General features: G+C 36.8%; 1 protein-coding gene across 1 annotated transcript in view; it reads left to right on the forward strand.

Moving 5' to 3' along the window:
- Positions 1-18,733, forward strand: part of XRCC5 (X-ray repair cross complementing 5) — a 41,934-nt gene that overhangs the window by 7,186 nt on the left and 16,015 nt on the right. The window contains exons 8-16 of the mRNA XM_015868686.2: positions 1,178-1,316; positions 3,272-3,384; positions 6,639-6,701; positions 7,953-8,090; positions 9,435-9,525; positions 10,824-10,957; positions 12,915-13,111; positions 16,361-16,451; positions 17,884-17,953. Of these exons, the coding sequence (XP_015724172.1) occupies positions 1,178-1,316; positions 3,272-3,384; positions 6,639-6,701; positions 7,953-8,090; positions 9,435-9,525; positions 10,824-10,957; positions 12,915-13,111; positions 16,361-16,451; positions 17,884-17,953 (1,036 nt within the window). The remainder of the gene's footprint in view (positions 1-1,177; positions 1,317-3,271; positions 3,385-6,638; positions 6,702-7,952; positions 8,091-9,434; positions 9,526-10,823; positions 10,958-12,914; positions 13,112-16,360; positions 16,452-17,883; positions 17,954-18,733) is intronic.

An 18,733-nucleotide genomic window follows, 5' to 3' on the forward strand; every position in this document is an offset into this window, starting at 1 on the left:
AAAGATGTGTGTTCAACTTGTTTGCTTTATACTGTTGGACAGAGCTTATATGTGGTCTGTTTCGTTTGTGTTTTCTTTTGATCCTTCACAGTGCTAGATAGAAATATATTTAAACACAAAAAAATGTGCAAAATTCTGTTAACTGAAGAAGTAGGTTACTGTATAGCATGGCAGTATAGATGAATCTGGTGGTGAGATGGAGGTTGATTTGTTATTAGAATCCAAGACTAAAGGTCTTATTGGAACTGTAAGGAGTCAAGGCATATTAAGAAGTTAAAATATATCTGATTTTTGAAGGACAGGCGTGTAGCCTTGGAAGAGCCCTCTGTGGGCCCATCTTTTTTTTTTTTTTAACTTATAAATATTTTTTGATTGGGATATTCTTCCAAAGCCTGTGTGAGTCCACAGTAAGAATCCCTTCCCCAAGGTATTTACATACATAATATAGTAACCCTGTGAGTGAGCAATGTGAACCAAGTTGCTAGCCTGAGGTCATATAGCAGCTGGAGCACAGCTAGAAATAGACTTGTGGTATCTACTGCCATAATCCATTCTGTTTTCTACCCAGCTCTACATTTTTCTTCTCATTTATTAACTTTGCCATCAGTTTCAAAGAAGAAAGCAAGCATATTTACTTCCTTGTAGTCAGGAAATGTTTGTTGATTGCATTTATATGTTTTTTTCCTTCTTTCCCTGTCCAGTCCTGTGATGCAGCTTGTATCTTCTGCTTTTTGGAGAAGCTATAGTAAGATAGGGTGTTTTTGTTGTTGGTTTTTTTATACTGCTATGTATTAATGTGATGCCTAATTCAGGCAAACAAACTGAATGAGTGCTGTCTTTTTATCTTTAACATGCACCTTAATACTTTGTCAAGAGTGTGCGAGTAAAGGAAGTGGAATAAATAGCAAGTTGCATGACTTCCACAAATCATGTACCCATGATTTATAATAACCACAGCAAATATGCAGTCTATATGATAAAGCTGAATGACAGCTCTCGTAAGGATGAAATGGTTTGCTGAAAGCAGTGTGGTAGCAATCAGGGATGTATGTTTGGGCTCTCTTTCACTGGCAAAATAAACTAGTACTTGGTCTAAGACTTTTGTTTGTGATATGGTAAGAATTCTAGATGCAACTGAAACATTAAATGTTCCTTTTCTTCAAATTTGAATCTCAAGATCACAGAAGAGAAGGTGAAAAAAATTTGGACAGTTGTGGATGCTAAAACCCTCAGAAAAGAAGACGTGCAGAGAGAAACCGTTTACTGTTTAAACGATGATGATGAGACAGAGGTTCAGAAAGACGATACTATTCAAGGTATGACTTCTTTGTGTGCATCCTGGAGGCAGACCAGAGATAATGGCTGTACTCTTATAGAACTAAAAAGTGCTTAGTTGATTTACTCGAAAGTATAAATGTGATTTAAAAATGTAAGCTCTGTAAGCCATCTGTCTTCGAACATTGTGAAAGTTCTCTTACTTCCTAGTAGTAGGAATGATAGTAATAATACCACCAGGTGGAACTTGGAGGGGACTACAGCTTCCTCAGCAGTACAACGTGGAAGGCAATCTCAGTTCTGTAGTCAGTGGTGTTACCTTTTATTCAAATCTCCAGTGGTGCTGATAACATGAATATTTTCCTAACACTTTTTTTTCCTAGATAAACAACTGCTCTACACAGTCTGCAGAAAGAAATATAAAACAATTCTATTAGCTTAACTTCTCACACAAGTGGTATGGTATGGAACGGTGGTATTTAGAGTGTATCTTTCCAAATGCATTAAATTCCTGTGAGGACTGAAGGTCCTAGAAGCAGAACAAAATAATCAACTTTTTTTAAAAAAAAAACCAATATTAAGCAAATATGTGATTTATTTTTTTATTTTATTCTAGATTTTGTTTCTGAATAATTCTTTTTTTTCCAGATTGCAGTTTGAGTCCCGCATAATTGGGACAAGTCTATTAATTAAAAAGGGTGCAGCTATTCAGATAACAATAAGGAATTTGCTGTTAAGTGAATAAGATAAACTTTAAAATGTGGACGTGTCGTGCTTTGTTTGCTTTTTTAATTTAACCTTTTAATCTCTGAATTGTAGCAGAAGTGTTTTATAGAAATAGCAGATAAAAATGTCCCCCAAACAGTGCGAGATATAAACGTGTATTTGATTCTTTAGCTGAAATGATAGGTAAAATTGAGTATTCTTTCAAAATTTTTATTCTTTTTTTAAAATCCACTTTTTATAGTGAACATTTTGAAGCAGTTTAGACTCTTCTTTGGTATCTTTGAATTGCCTCAGCTGGAGAAAAGCTGTGGGGTGTTGGTAAAAAGAAACAAAAAGTATGTTGTCAATGGTTCAATAGGAACAAAAGAGACTAAAAATTTCTCTTATCAGTGGTATGATATTTTTCTTAAGGAGCAGATGATGGCTTAGATTCCCATGGATGTTTTGAGAAATGGCATAATTAGACAATATTTTGCATTTGAAACACCCATACCAAAATACCATTTGTTTTATCTGCTTTGTTTGCCTTTCAGTTTCCAGAAAATTTGAATGCATATAGGCTTTTCATCCAGAGATTTGCTTCTGTTCCTTCTGCTTTCATCTCACCTAAGATATGCAGCCATTGGTCTGTGTCGGTATAATAATTTGATGATGATACAGGGAGGATATTTTAACTTCAGGTGGTGAAATGAGTGATGGGTACAGAGGATAGCTTTGAGAAACGAACAGGTTCCTATTTTATGTAGGTATCCCTGTGATGTAAAGGGAATTAAAAAAGAAATGTATAGAAAGACCACTTATGCATACAAACATTTTGATTTCTTTCCATTATATGATGGTGTATCTCACTACCAATGTTAACATGTTTTGTTCTCTGAATCCCTCGTCATGTCATTTCCTTCTTATAATTTATGCCATGCTTTTTTTCTTCATTATATTTGCAAAGAGTGTTGTAGTCAATTTGTTAAATCTATTCCATGATCATAACTTTGTTAGGCAAGACGTTCAGTTTCTTTATCATCTTTTCTGCTCACTACGAGGGCAGTTATGTTATGTCAAATGATCTGCAAGGAGTGCAATTGCTGTTTATGAAGTACTAAATGATTCTGTAGGGTGTGTGCTTTTTTTTGTTAACAGGAGAAGTAATTTGATGAGCGTGTGGAGTGTAGCTGTGGGGTATGCGTGCATTGTTAAAATATTCAGAGAGCTAATTTCAGTGATGGAATTGTAGGCCCATATGCTTACCAGATGCTCCTCTCTTGTTTTCCAGGGTTTCGCTATGGGAGTGATATAGTTCCTTTTTCCAAAGAAGATGAAGAGCAAATGAAATACAAAACTGAAGCAAAATGTTTTTCTGTTCTGGGATTCAGCAGATCATCTCAGGTACAGTACTAAACTTAGTCGGTCTACTGGGTTGTTGCAGACAGTTGATTTCTGTTTGAATTTGTTGAAATTGTGGTCGTGTACTTGATTCCAGAAGAGGGAATGGGGCATCTGCAGCCAACTATAGAGGAGCAGATTATAGTAGGTGCAGGTGGTAATGTAGTCTTGTAAAGGAGAGACATCTGTAAATATGGCCATTCTTCCTTCTAGTGAAGCAAAAGCCACTGACCTCAAATCTCCACAGACTGACTACAGATATACTATAGTTTTAATTTCATCTTACTAACTTACATAGTGATCTACAAAAGTAGATGAATTTCTCTTCTGTTTGGAAGAAGCAGAAGCCTTCTTGGGATTTGTCCAGCCAGGAGTGTGTTCTTATTTTCAAACAAAAGAAACCTTTCCCTTAACATTGTAGAAATGTTAAAGAAGGCCTGAGAACTAACAGCATTCCTTCTCATTTCCGTAAGGATTCAGTTATGAATTCTAGCTTTCTTCTGGTTTCTATAGTAAAAATTAAGTGTAGAAGAGTTCACAGAACTAAAATGAAGGTAGAATCATTGAAAAGCTTTCCATTATCTCAATAAGATCCTCAGTGTTTGTGAATAGATGCATTTGTGACTAAATTAATGCTACAGGTACATCTATTTTACCTGGAAAAACTTAGGTAGAGGCTTACCAAAACTTTTCCAGAAGGAAATGTGATACATGACAAGAATGCATAGTAGTGCATGCCATTAATTCCTAGAAGTTTGAAGCTGCCTTTGCTTTTTCTTTTCCAAGATATTGCACAGGGTGACTGGAACTTTATCTTGGAGTTCACGGCACCCAGTCCTTTTCATGCTCAATGCTGAAGTGAGGCCATAGGGTAGCTCTACCTTCTGCTCTGGAAGTTTTTAGCCCTTTTGCTCCTTTTTGAAAAGTCTCAGTGCCTGTACAAAATAGAACCCTTGATAAAAGGCTGAGCAACCATTAGCTTTACCAAGAAAAAAAGGTGCTGATGAAGTAGAGGAAGTTTCTGCAGCAGCTGTCTCCCTGTTGTAACTAAACATTTCTGTACAGTTGGCACAGAGAACCCTGTGTACTACTACAGATATTGTTAGACTGTTGTGGTGTGATGATCTAAAGCGTATTGACTGAGTAAGCCAGGAAGTTAGACCGATGAACTGAAATGAGAATCCAGCTTAAATAAGGTCTGTAACCAGCCTGTTCCTTAAGAATGTTCAAATTTTAAAATAGCTCAAAAAAAAAACCAAACCTCAGCACAATAACTTATGCACTGAAAGTAATTGTTTAAGGAAAAGCATTGTGCTTGGGCTTATACACACTAAAGTGGCTGGGGCAGGGAGAGAGTGGGAGCTGCTAAATGCAGTACCAAAAACTGGATCTGACATGTTGAAACCCTCTGTTCAGACAGCAACATTCACAAGAGAGATTTATTTTTTTCTTTTTGCATCTTTCTTGCATCTTAATAGTTTACAGCTGAGTCTTACTATCTGCATTATTTTCTGTAAGATGTATTGTACCATGTGGCAGCATTTTCTTAGCTGGAAACTGGCCTCCTATTTCAACTTGAAATCTCTCTTTTATTGAAAAGAGAAACTGACTTGAAAGCAGATGAGAAGTGTCGTGCTCCTGTAAGTGAGCAGTCCTTTTCTATGCAGTCTTTTTCCCCTGTTGGTCAGGTAGTGCAGTAATGCTTCTGAACTGCCTCCATATAATTTATTGCAGGAATAATTTTTTTGATTGCATAAGCATGCCTTAAGGAAGTAAGAACTTTTTGTATTTTTCAGTGCACAAAATAGTATTGCTTTTGACATTTTTTTACCATGGATTTCATGACAAACAGGAATGGAATTACATATTAAATAATGTATGCTCTGGTTCTGTAACTGGAATTGAGAGTATTTAAGCCCAATAATAGTTGGGTATACCTCAACCAAATGGAATTATTTGGGTTGCAGGATTAAAGTTACATTGTACTGATAATGATATCAGGAGATTTTCAGTGATGAGTAGAATTTAAGACATTTGCTTTCCTTATGTTTTGACTCTTGAGTTTTATTGTTTGAAGTCGTGTTACTAACACAATTCAAATGTAGGTTTTATTTTAATTTTAATTTAATTTTATTAAAAAATATAAGGAAAAAAAATTGGAGGAAAGATAACTACAGAAACTGGAACAGCTCTGAATTCATAATTAAAGAAGGAATAGAACCACCTCATATTATTTTCTTAGTTATTCACATCCCTCAGGAAAAAAAAAGATCAGAGGCCGCTTAAACTTTGATTTTTAATTTATAAGCAGTGCTGTGTAAAACAAAAAATAATACTTAAAAATATTGCAAAGGACCCATTTCTTTGGCAAACAAAAAAGGTGATGCACACTTCAGATATTGATGTGGAGCATACAAATGCCTGAGCCTTTTAAGACAGAAGGGCAAAGAATAATTGAAGGCAGAGTAAATTGAGTTCAAGAATTGTGCTGTAACATGTTAAACAGATGTGCTGTGATCCAAGTTGTCACTGAGTTCAGCAGCATTATGCTAATTTGCTAAATAATGAAACTGTGTAGTTTGGAGCTAATATAATTTGGTGAGATTTTCTTTAACAAGGAAAGGTCATTTTCACAAGTGCAATATGCTTTCTTTGACAACTGTTGCACTATTGCACTGTTTCTCTGAGCGTGTCTCAGCCTCTGCAGCTCTGGTTATTGGAGCGATGCCCAGTAGTGACACTTCTTTTTTCAGTCAGCCATGTTCATGAGCAGCACACACTCTGCTAACAGAAGTGCTGCTTTGCCGTTACAGTTGTAAATACTACACAATGTTCTTAAACTACCTTTATTAATTAAGGATGTGACTTTCTTCAGTTCCTTTTTCGTTTATTTTTGCTAGCAAAATTTTGATAGAAGTAGCATAGTGCCAGTAAGGTTATGTGTTTTATTAACTACTGCGGCTTTCCACACTGACTTATTATTGGATGTTATCCAGACTCACAATAACTATAGTTACTACAGCCTCTTATTCCTGCTATTGACAGGAAGAACATGGGAATATTTTGTGGAATATGGCTGAATATCCACAATGAGTGAAAAATGGAAATATGGAATATACACAAAGCCTTAACCTCTATGCACAGTGGTTAGGTTCTTTGGCTTCTTGTTTGAGTAATGTTTTGGTTGTTCAGTAATTTACTTGGTCTGGGTACATTTGTTTTACATCAAGCTAACCTCTGACTGTTTCAATCTGTAGATCCAGAGGCACTGTTACATGGGCAACCAGGTTCTCAAGGTCTTTGCAGCGAAAGGTGATGAGGTGAGATGAACTCCAGTTTAATACTGAAAGTGATTTCAAAGAATCATAGAATCATTAAGGCTGGAAAAACCATCTTAAGATCATCTAGTTCAACCATCCACCTACTACTGATATTGCCCACCAAACCATGTCCCTTCGGTACTGTGTCTACATGTTTCTTGAATGCCTCCAGGGATGGTGAATCAACCACCTCCTTGGGCAGCCCGTTACAGTGCCCGACTACTCTTTCAGGGAAGTGGTTTTTCCTGATATTGAACCCAAACCTCTCCTGGTGCAGCTTGAAGCCTCTTGTCTTGCCACTAGTTACCTGGGAGAAGAGGCCAACCCTCACCTCACCATATCCTCCTTTCAGGTAGCTGTATAGTGCAGTAGGGTCTCCCCTGAGCCTCCTCTTTTCTATACTAAATAATCCCAGTTCCCTCAGCCATTCCTCATAAAGCTTGTGCTTCAGACCCCTCACCAGCTTTGCTGTCCTTCTCTGGACATGCTCTAGGGCCTCAATGTCTTTCTTACAGTGAGGGGCCCAAAACTGAACTCTGTATTGAAGATGCTGCCCCACCAGAGGGGGAATGATTACCTCCCTGCTCTTGCTGGCTACACTGTTTGTAATACAAGCCAGGATGTCCTTCACCTTCTTGGTTAGTTTGCCATGGAATACAAAAGAAAGCAGTGGTGCTTGAAATTGTTCCTTCTGCACTGGTAAAACTGAAGCATTCTTAATGCAACTTGCTGTCTTGTACCATTGTCCATTAAAATGAAAAGTAGTTTGTACCTCAAATAAATACTGTGTCTTATAAATAATGAGAAACCTGTAAATATTGTTTGTGCAGAGGCACAGGGAACTTGGAGTTGGTGACTAAGTTCATTTTCACACAGACCATCCTGCTGTTTAGAACAGACCTCCAAATTATTTTAAATGTGAGAAGTAAGAGCATCACTGTAGTACTTTGATGTATTTGATTCAGGATCTGACTTGTTCTCCATTTGTCTCATAATGTTTCTGGGAACTCTTCATGCATAGTGTGAATGGTGGTACATGCTCAATCTAAAGCTGATGCTCGGCTTTGAATGGACCCACTCATGATAGGATTTGATCTTTGTTTCTTTTTCAAAATTTTCATGTTTTAAAAAAAAAAAGTTTTGTGAACATGAAGTTGTAGTTGAAAGTGCAATTGAATTCACTGTGGAAGGTATCTTTCAATATACTAATAGGAACTTGTATGGTTTTGTGTTTGTTTGTTTGTTTTCCAGAATGCAGCAGTTGCTTTTTCTGCCCTTGTTCAAGCACTGGATGAGTTGAATGTAGTAGCTATAGTGCGTTACGCCTATGATAGAAGATGTAACCCACAAATTGGCGTAGCTTTTCCATGCATTAAGGATACATATGAGGTAACTTTTCACCTTTACCTTTTTTTAGAGACATTCTTTAGAGATGCTAATACCAGTTAATAAATGATTATAATTGAACCATGCGAATTTGCAGTGTTGTATAATACCAGACGAAAACACTAGTGTTCTTATGACATAACGCCAAGTCTTAGGACAAGGAGGTGACAAATAGTTTTAAGTAAGTGTCTTTGGAGAACATTAAACAGAAAAGTAATATATATTTCTAATAGCATTCTCTGCATTAAAGATTTGAATAAAATCAATCTGTTTTTTAATAGTAATTATTTCATTTTGTTATTTTTGAAATCTCAGTCTGTTGATATCTAGAAGAGGCGTAATCAGGTATTTAGACAAGTTACCACTGTTTTCTTGCTGTGTACTGTTCAAAGTTGTATTAGATTCCTTCTCTGACGCTAACTGCATGTTTATTTCCAGGTTAGTAATGCTTAGTAATGCAGAGTTTAGGCATGTACTTGGCATTTCAAGCAAGTCCAGTTACTCTGGTGTCATTAGAATTCTAAGTCAACTGGGACTGAGGGGAGGAACTAACAGCTCTTCAAGCTGCTTCTTAAAGTTGAGAGTCAGGAAGGCAATTACATAAAATACTTAAACAGATACTTAAAGATGATGAAAAAAGATAAAACTTCTATTTATTTTTTTTAATTAAAAAAAGGAAACACACCATATCTGAATTTTTTTTATTTTTTTTTTTTTTTTTTTTTAAGTTTTGTAAGACCCAAAAAGACAGAGTTAGTTAGAATTTTTGCTATGTATGTTTCCATGGATCTTTCTTGAGAGACGACTGAAAGAGCTAAATATATGTAGCATGGCTAAGCAATGACTAAGGTGGGGGCGGACATAAGTCTTCAGGCTTATGAAGGCTATAAACATAAAGGATGGAAAGGAGTTATTTAGGGTAGTATACACTGGAGGAGGTATTTGAATAAAGGGAAAATTAGCATGAGAATGTCCGGGGGGGGGGGGGGAACAACAAAAAAACCCTTACTTTTTAATACAGTGAGCTGTGATAAAACCACCCAAAGCTTCAGCATATGGGGTATTTAAAACGTGGCTGGATGGAACCTTGTGCAAGAAAAAGGTGTTGGATGACCTCAGGGGTCTTTATTCAGCCCTTAGTAAGTTAAGAAGTGTAGCCATCATTGTATTCCGAAGTAATCCTGTGTTTTTACTGCTTAAAATCTGCATTTTACTGATTTTTACACAGTAAGGGATCTGTGTTTTTATTGCCCTAATGAATCACTTTGGGGTACTTCATGTATATATATTTTTAACTTCGTGCTCTTTTTTTTTCTTTTTGGATTTTTCTTCTGTTTTCTGTCTCAGTGTCTCTTCTATGTGCAACTACCATACATGGAAGATGTTCGACAGTACATGTTTTCATCCTTGAAAAACAATAAGAAATGCACTCCTACTGGTAAGGTAATCCTTTCTTGGGCAGCTGGACAAATACTATAATACTCTTTGATTAAGACACGTTAAAACAGCTGGAATACTTGGCTTTCTGATGAAATTGAATGCTTTGTCATTTTTTTTTTTTTTTTGATGCAGGGGAAAAAAAAAAGCCACTACAACAGCCCTTTTAAAATAAGTTCTAGTGTTGCCACCTTGAAGTGTGCAACAAGTGTCTAAATTACAGCAGTTCAGTTGCAGGCTGAGCAGACTAGAGAGGTTTGTGGACTGTCTTTCAAAGCTGTCTTGTTGAATGAATTCTGACTCAGATTTTACAATCATTAGTCTCACAGGATTTCTGTGGCAGACATTTGAGAGTTAGTGCTCCACGACCCTTGAGCTTGTTTGGGAGACTAAATGGCCAAATTGTGCGGGATCTACAGTGTGTGATTGGTTAGTTATGACTAGAATGGAGGAATAGCTCTAAGCAAGGTGGTTCTTCGGTTGCTATCTGAACTGTTTTTTATATGCTCTGGTATTTTTTTTTAAAATTTTTTTTAAATTTTTTTTTTTTTAGTTTTTTTGAAGTGTTTACTTACTTGTGTCCAGATTCAAGGGAGAGCATCTTTGAAGAACTATACAATATGCAGCCATGCAAAGCTTGACTCAGTGTTCTGTGAATTTTCACAGCAATGAGCATAAATGGATGCAGTTTGAAATCCACTTTTACTTCAGTTTGTGGTGTGATCCATTGAATGGGCATCTGCACATCAGGGTTTTATAGCATGATTGGGTTGTTTCTGAAACATTTTCTATTTACTTGCCTGTAACCAGCAGTTTTGAGAACAGATCTCAAACTTGTTTTACCAGAGTAATAGTTGACTATTGTGAACCAAGTTAATTTGCAAACCTAACTTCTACAATTTTTATTACTTAGTCTAGTTCTTCAAGTGAATTTTCTCTTCGTTTTCTAAGTGTCCTATAAACCTTCTGTTGCAAATAAAAACAACTTGAAAAAGAAAAATGGAAGCAGAAAGGCATCAGTAATGAGGTCTTCCAAAGGAAAGAAAGAACACAAAAGCCAGCCAAGCAAAACCCTATAAGCTTTATGACTTTACATTGTAGTCCTTAAACAAAGCAGAGTTTTTATTACTGTCTGCCACCCATATTCATTTTGGGCTTTTCTTGTATGTGCAGTGTTCTATGGCATTTAATTACTTGGTCAGAGTTTCACATTCTGAAGTGAATCTTCATTTGTAAATTGTTTCAAGAAATGCATCCATCTGCAAGTGCATTTAATCCTTCTTTGTACTTGACCATTAGCGGATCAGTTGTCTGCAATTGACTCCTTGATCGATTCTATGAATTTGGTTTATGAAGATGATGATGGAGAAACTTTTGGGGACCTGTTTAAGCCCAGCAAAATCCCAAACCCTCATTTTCAAAGGCTATATCAGGTGAGGCCATGAATTATATAACATCTTAAGAAGCATTTTCTTACATCTTTTTGTTTTTCTGTCTCCCTAATTCACATTAGGATGATGTGCATGGTGAAGAGTCCAATAATAAAAGCTTTTATATTTAAGTATAGATTTCCTTATTGTCATTGATATAAATTTTATTCCTAAAAATGTCAGATGTCCAGGAAAAAAGGGGAATTACATCTGTGCTGGGAAGTCCACAACAGCATCACAAATACTCAGAGGTACCTAGACCAGACAAGTTAAAACGCGATTGGGATTCTCAGCACTGTATTGGGAAGATGATGATGTAGGCAAAAAATCAGTCTTGAGGTTTTGGGCAAAGGAGAAATGCAATGAAAAGTGAGAGACTTGTGCAGAGTCACTTCTCTATTCATTATTTCATTGAGCAGTGATTCCAAAACAGACCAGTCTGAGGTAATAAATGACTGTGGTTGATATTTCAAGTACTGCATTGGGGTGTCTGATTTATTGTATGGGTAAGCAGAACAATTCACGCTTCTTGAATTTACTGTTTCAAGCTGTCTACGTTTTGATTTAAATTCCTTTCATATCGTGAAGATTTTCTTTGCAACTGTGAGGATGAGAAAATAATGACTTGGAATTCAAATCTTCATAGAAAAAAAGCTTCAGGTTCAATTGGTTCAACTTCATCTTGGTTTTATACCTTGGTATTTCTCAGGCTTCTGAAGTCACGTTCTACTCTGTAAAGCTGGAACAAGTGATGGTTGTGGCTACAGGCTGCTCAGCTCTTGCAGCTACATATGTAGATATTTGAGATGCAAAAGCCTGTAGCAAACATTCATACTAATGCTGTTTTAATATTGTCAAATCATCTGTGAGTTTTCTTGTTTATTTTTTGTTGTTGTTGTCTCACAGGAGCTGTTATTGCAGCTTCCAGCAAGATTTTTACTCTCTTTCAAAATAATTATGCTTTAAATCATTGCAAGTGTTTCCAAATCAGTAGCCTTGTACCACTGCCTCTTTTTGAAAATATGCTCTAATGTGGTTTGGAATCTTAATGGCAGCATGAAAGCACATCAGTATTGATGTGCAGCATATGGTCTGGATGTTCTTTGATGGCAGCTTTTTGGCATAAATAGAAGTTTGTTTTGTTTTTAATGTGAGGTCATGTCTGACAGTCAGCGAGGGAGCAAATCTCTCCTGTTGTTCCAATTTACTGGGTACTTACCTCTACACTTGCATCTAATACACCCAGTGCAACGTACTTGGGAAAAAGATTCTCCAATGTATTTCTATGCATGTGTTTGCATGTATTGGTATCTGTGTGTGTGTTAATTTTGTATAGCTAAACACACAGGGGTACCCAAGAGCCCTCCCTGTTGCTCCTGCCATCTGTTTCAACTTTTATGTTCCTCTGTAAGGCCTCTTCATTCCATCACTCTTTTCAAAGCTGTTAGGAAAACACACTTGTGTTCAGTGCCTTACCTGCGTGTTTTCAACTTCTCTCTTGCTACTTGCTCTTAAACAAGTAAAAGTTAATCATTATATGCATGAAGTTTAGTGTTTGTTTGGTGTTTTTTTTTTTTTGACCAAGAAGAAATATTTCCTTTGAGGAACAAGAAACTGTGACAACAACTTGAATGCAAGACTGAGTTGTATTGTATGTCCTGTATGTCTTGCTGCCAAGCAAGCAAGACTGTTTCTCATGTGACTTTTTCTTGGGGTTTTTCTACTATTCTTAGAACATATTACAGCATCAGTGTTCTCATTTAGTTTTATTACTTACATCTGATCACATGATTTTTCAGTCCAATTGTGAACTAGATATTTCTTATCAATGGGAAGGTATTTTCTTTAATATGAAAGAAAATGCTTATGTATCATTTGATACTAGGTATATGCTATACAAGTGTATTACATTAAAAGTACGTAATCTGAAAGGTTTCTTTCCTTAAATTGTTTCTTGCAGTGTTTGCAGCATAAGGCTTTTCACCCCAATGAGCCATTGCCACCAATTGAACAACACCTTTTGGAAATGTTGGAGGTGCCCCATGTGGTAAAAGAAAGGTGCAAAGGTCCACTTGAAAAAGTAAAGGCACTTTTCCCTCTAAAGGATGCTGGCAAGAAAAAAGAAGAGAAGACTGCTCAAGATATCTTTAAAGATGAGTGAGTTGAAAGATTTTCTTAAAAACTTTTTTGCACTTTAAATTATTCTTGCTGAATGTAGCAGGCCCAGACATTTTGCATAAGAAATTATAAACTGAAAAAAATCATGATGCACAGTGAACACTGTGGTAACACAGCATGTCTGGGGTGTTCAGAGAGTAGTGGTGGTCCTACTGCTGTTGGACAAGGCATGCTGGGATTCAGTCTGCATATCTATACTTGTAACAAAATCACAGAGTCCATGAGGTTGGAAAAGGTCTCAGGAAGTTCTACCTGTTGCTCAAGGCAGAGCCTTCTATGAGATCTAAACAAGTAACTCGAGACTCCTTCCAATCCTGTCTTGAAAATCCAATGATGGAGACTGCACAAACTTTTGGGGAAGCCCTTTACTGTGCTTGATTGCATAGTGATCAAGAAGTTTGTCCTACTGACATTTATAAAATAGATCAAATAGGGGAATCAGAGAGTTCAGTTCCTTACTTTTAGCTACCTGTAAGGATAAGTATTTCTACCAGCATACACTATTTAACTGTTCTACAGCTTTCATTTTGAATACCAAATCAAAAGAAATAAAGCTTAATTATTATCTGCTGCGCAGTAAATGCGGATGTCTCAAAATATTCTGGATTCTTTCTGGAACATGACACAAAAAGCTGTGATGTGTTACTGGCAGCTGCTGAAAAATGGACTGCCCCAAAGGCTTCAATTTGTCAAGCAGGAAGGGAAGCTGTTTTGGTTTAAAAATGATTTGATTTAGAGGGGAGATGAAAGCAACTATAAAAAGAATTTAGTTACAAATTGGTGGGGGCATTTAGAATGATTTAGGAAAAAGAGCAGGGTCTGTAAGGTAAGCAGAAGGAGAGAGACTAAGCTGTGTAACTGTATCTGTGTTTGGGAAAAGCTGAGTGAATTAAATCACTTAATGAGAAAATAATTCACTACAACATGGGTAAGGAAATGCTAAACACCATAAATTTATCCATGATATCTTAATATAAATTTTATCAGACAGCATTAATGTGCTTCACTTTTACTTCCTAAATTCTATGTAAAATGTATTTTTCTTCTTAGTTAGACTTTGGAGAGGCTGTTCTCTTGCCTGGTTTTGCATTATGTGGGAGGCGTCTATCTGAGCATAGAACCAGATATTTTGAGTTGATCTTCTATTTTATTAACTATTCTCAGAGTTGCTGCGTGTCTCACATTTAAAGAAAACGCTGCTAATCAGTGCGTTGTCAGCAGCACGTTTTAAATGTCAGATCCTTGGTTGGTATAAAATGGGTTGGATTCATGATTTTTGGCTGTACTGTTCTGCTTAATGATGGTTGTAGATCAGGACTTAAACACATACATATTATTATTTATGTTGTCTTCCTATATCTAGCCCCAAAGCATTTTGAATCAGTGAAAATACAAAATATTGTATTTCAAGACATTGCGAGGGATCACAAAGCAGTTTTTGAGGTCAAACCATCTCAATGCACACAAGTACTTGTGTTCACGTGGATGTTCTGAACTCACTGGTGTTAGATAAGGAGCACTTTCTCCATTTTATGGAGGGGATATTGGCTGTCCAATACAATAAAGTAACTTGTTCAAGGTCAGCCAAAAAGAGCAGAGCTGGGAACAAAGCAGGCTGTCCTGCTGTCCTTGTGCTGAGGCTTATCCAAAGTCATCACTTCACCTGGAGTGATATGTAAAGTTATGATGGATGACAGGAGTTGCTGAGGAGATGGATTTTCATTTCAGGAGTGACAAAATTAAGTAAAAGAACAGAGAAGACCACAGAAGCAAAATGGGATGGACACTGATTGCAAAGCAGGGAGGACTGTGCTACAGAAAGGAAGGAAGGCAGTCTTATAACTTTCTTATAACTTCGGCAGCAGGCAATTCACGTTTTAAAATCAGATGTAACCTTGAAGAATGCAAAAAGGGGCCCAGTCACTGACCGCTGTTTTTTGTCCCAAATTTTCAGTTTCTTTTCCTCATTGACATACTGGAATTTTTCAGAATACCTTTGTTTAGTTTTGGGATTCCTTGAAGGCAAATACTGCAATTCAGATCACTGAGTAGCCTTCGGCCTTTCTTACACTGAAATTGATTCTTCTATATCAGTAGCCTGTCACATTAAACGGTACAAGACACAGTGTCTGATTTCTCTTCTCTTTTGTGATTATCTGGATTTATTCTGTTGCCAAGATGTGATCTAAAATCCTGTGAGTTTGGCGTTTAAGTTCCTGGTTTGGATGAACCTTGCTATGCTCTCTGTGAGGGTGAAGGTAGAAAGGTAATAGCCTGAAACCACAAATAATGCTTTAAAAATACCCTAATATTTTGAAAGCCTATTTAGGTGTAGCTTAAGGTTGTCCTAGGATAATCTTTACTTAGTTGAGGTTTGTCTAGCATGTTTTAACTGCTCTAAGTGCAATTATGTAAAGCCCTTTGTGTGCTGATGGAGAGCAAAGGAACTTTTTAGAAGATGTAGTGACAGGACAAAGGAAAATGCTTTTAAACTGGAAGAGGGTAGATTTACTCTACATATTAGGAAGAATTTTTTTACTGTGAGTGTGTGGTGAGATGCTGGAACAGGTTGCCCATAGAGGCTATGGATGCCTCTCCCTGGAAGCACTCAAGGCCAGGCTGGATGGGGCTGTGAGCAGCCTGGTCTAGAGGAAGGTGTCCCTGCCTGTAGCAGAAGGTTTGGGACTAGATGATCTTAAGGGTCCCTTTCAACCCAAACCATTCTATGATTCTCTGTATGTGGGTTATTGGACTCAAAAGTCACTGTGTAAACAAGACATGTAGTAGCAGTTCCAAAACAGGAACTTTCAAGTAACTTTTAAAGAGTAAATGGATTTCCTGCTTAAGTGTTAAGCATGAATTTGCAAGGAAGATTTAAAAGGCAGCTGAATACCAAGCATCATGTAATATGTGATTACAGTATGCAGCAAATAGCAAAGTTAACTCAATGTACAGGTTTGAAATAAAATAACTGGAGAAGGCCTGTATTCTGAAATTTGTAAAAGAAGTGCACGAATAACATGAATGGTTTCTGTTTCTACTGTGCTTTGTGAAGATGATGAAAAATGAAATGTTGTTTACTGTTAAGTTGGGGACAGTTCTGTGATTCTCTATAATGAAGTTTTTATCCAGTCTTCAGTGTAATTTTTGTTAACTTACTGACTCCCTGCTCAGCAGGCAGGAATTGATTTAGTGTTTGTTCATTTTTGTCCTCTTCATTTTCTTCAGTGAAGAAGGACCCAATGCTAAGAGAAGAAAAATTGAAGATGAGGAAGACAGCTTTAGCATCATGAAACTTGCTGAAGGCAATGTCACCTCTGTAAGTCAAGTTTTAAAACTCTTATTATAAAAAGGGAACATCAATTTTTGTAAGTGTATTGTAGACAGTAAACAGGACTCCTGATGAAGCGTGGAATTCTAGCTGAAATAGATATGACTGAATTTTTTCTGCTTGTACATTTGACTCTGCTAAATATTGTAAAGCAAACTTTCTCTGCCTTTAGGTCAATGTTAGCATGGGTTTCCATCAACCTTGGATATTTTAGGGCAAAATTCTCCCCCAAAGCTGAGAACTAAATAAGGACCTGTGGATATGATGAAAGCGGTATCACAGAGCTGTGGTTCAGTACTGGAGTTTTATTCTTCTTTCGTGTATTCTGCCACATAAAAGTTACTTCTGTATACTTAATCAGAGGTCTTACTTTATTTTGGAGACTGCTCTTTGCATTGGCTGGGATACTAAAAAAAATTATTTATCTTCATCTTAATGTTAAGCTAGGTTTTTATCTTAATTTCAAGTGTTGTATAAATGGGTAGGTAAAGCCTGTATCATAAATTTTTCAGATTATTTTTATCTCATGGGATAAGTGATTTAATATTAATGAAGATAACTGCCCTTGTTTTCAAGTGTGCTGCCCTTTTAAGTTAATTATTGTAAGGAATGGTTGAGTTTTAAGGAAGGTGTGGAGCTGTGCCCAATATTCTGTACTCCTAATAATCAGTTTCTGCAATTAGCAGAAAAATGACACTGTCTGATTTAAAAGAAACACTAGGAGACCAACTAAGTTTACTGAAAGATCTTTCTAAGAGTTATGTTAACAGCAGAACATAAACTTTTCAAATAAAAATAGAGAAGTTTCGGTTTCTGAAAGGAAACAGTAAAATGTGAATTTTATTTCTAAGGCTATTGCATCCACTTTTCAGTAAACTTTGATATCTGATCTGGTTTTATTTCCTTTTTAAGGTTTCTGCGCTTATATGCAAATATAGAACTTAGCCTTTAAGATGTCAGTCTGCTCCAGAAGGAGTAGATATACTGAGTATGAGCTTTTAATTTTGAGCTTCCTGTTGGCTTGGCAAATCAATGTTTCTGTATCCCCATGCCTGGGAGCTCCCATTTCTCATCAAGTGTCTGTCAAGATTTGTGAGAGGTCTGTGCTGCAGGTCTCAAAGCTGAACTAGCAGATAGCTTGAACTACCATGCTTCTGACCTTTAGACCCCAGAGAATATAGTTGGCTTATAAGAATGCTGTGTAGTAAGAGTGAATTCATCTTGTGCATGCCATGACTAACCTTTGCTAGGACTACTGTACATCAACACACTGTAAAATTCAAGTTTTCGGCATCCGCATGTGAAGAAGTGTACCAGTTCTGTTTCCATATTAAAATCAATAGAAATGTAAAGATTTCTGTTGCCTCCCAAGAGGAATGGATACTGGCAGACAATTCTGTCATTTTTGTACCTTTTGTAGGTTGGCAGTGTTAACCCAGCAGAAGACTTCAAAATTCTGGTGAGGCAGAAAAATGCTGACTTCAGAGATGGTAAGTGACCTGTATCCATCTTCGTTATATTTACCAGCATCTTCAGGGCTCAGTGAAAGTGATCTATTTTCCTAAACACAAGTTTCTAGTGTTGTGAGATGCTCTGTAGTAGCATATTGCCTAGTTTCCATTGTCATAAAGCAAGGATGGATGTGACTTGTCTCAGACACCCTGGTTTATGTAAGATGGCACTAGACAATGACACTGAGGTATCTGAGTAACAAACAGCTTCTGTTTTCTATCAGAAGGTCTCTTGTCAGCGCTGGCTACTTTCTTCAAGCTGTTTATCAGCTTCTTGTCCAGCTGTATACGATCTTTCTAGCTTGAAGTAGAGCCTTATTGCATAGGAACTGTATGAGAAACCTGTCTTCTGTTGCATACTTACTTTGTCTTACGAAGAAATAAGAATTAAATGCCTGAAATCTGAATATTTATAAGCAAAGATAATTTCTTACAGCTTGTTATGAGCAAAAGAAAGCATGGGTAAAATTTGTAAAGCTGAATTGCAGTAACCAACAAGCACCTCACAAGGTGTAAGTGGGTTGTGTGTGTGCTGAATTTATCACTCAGCACAAAAAAATAGTCAAGGTTTTGATGGAGAGGTGAGGAAGAAAATACAAAGCACAGGTCAGTCACTGTCTGATTGGTCTGGTATGCTCTAAGTCAGAAAATGCAAGTAGTTATTGTGTATGTAATGTAAAGGCATCTTAAGAAGGTTGCACAAGATGAACGGGGCCCTTCATCAGTGTTTTGGCAAGATAAGCTTCACCTACTTGGTAG

Source organism: Coturnix japonica, chromosome 7 (assembly GCF_001577835.2).
Source record: "Coturnix japonica isolate 7356 chromosome 7, Coturnix japonica 2.1, whole genome shotgun sequence".
Classification (NCBI taxonomy): domain Eukaryota; kingdom Metazoa; phylum Chordata; class Aves; order Galliformes; family Phasianidae; genus Coturnix; species Coturnix japonica.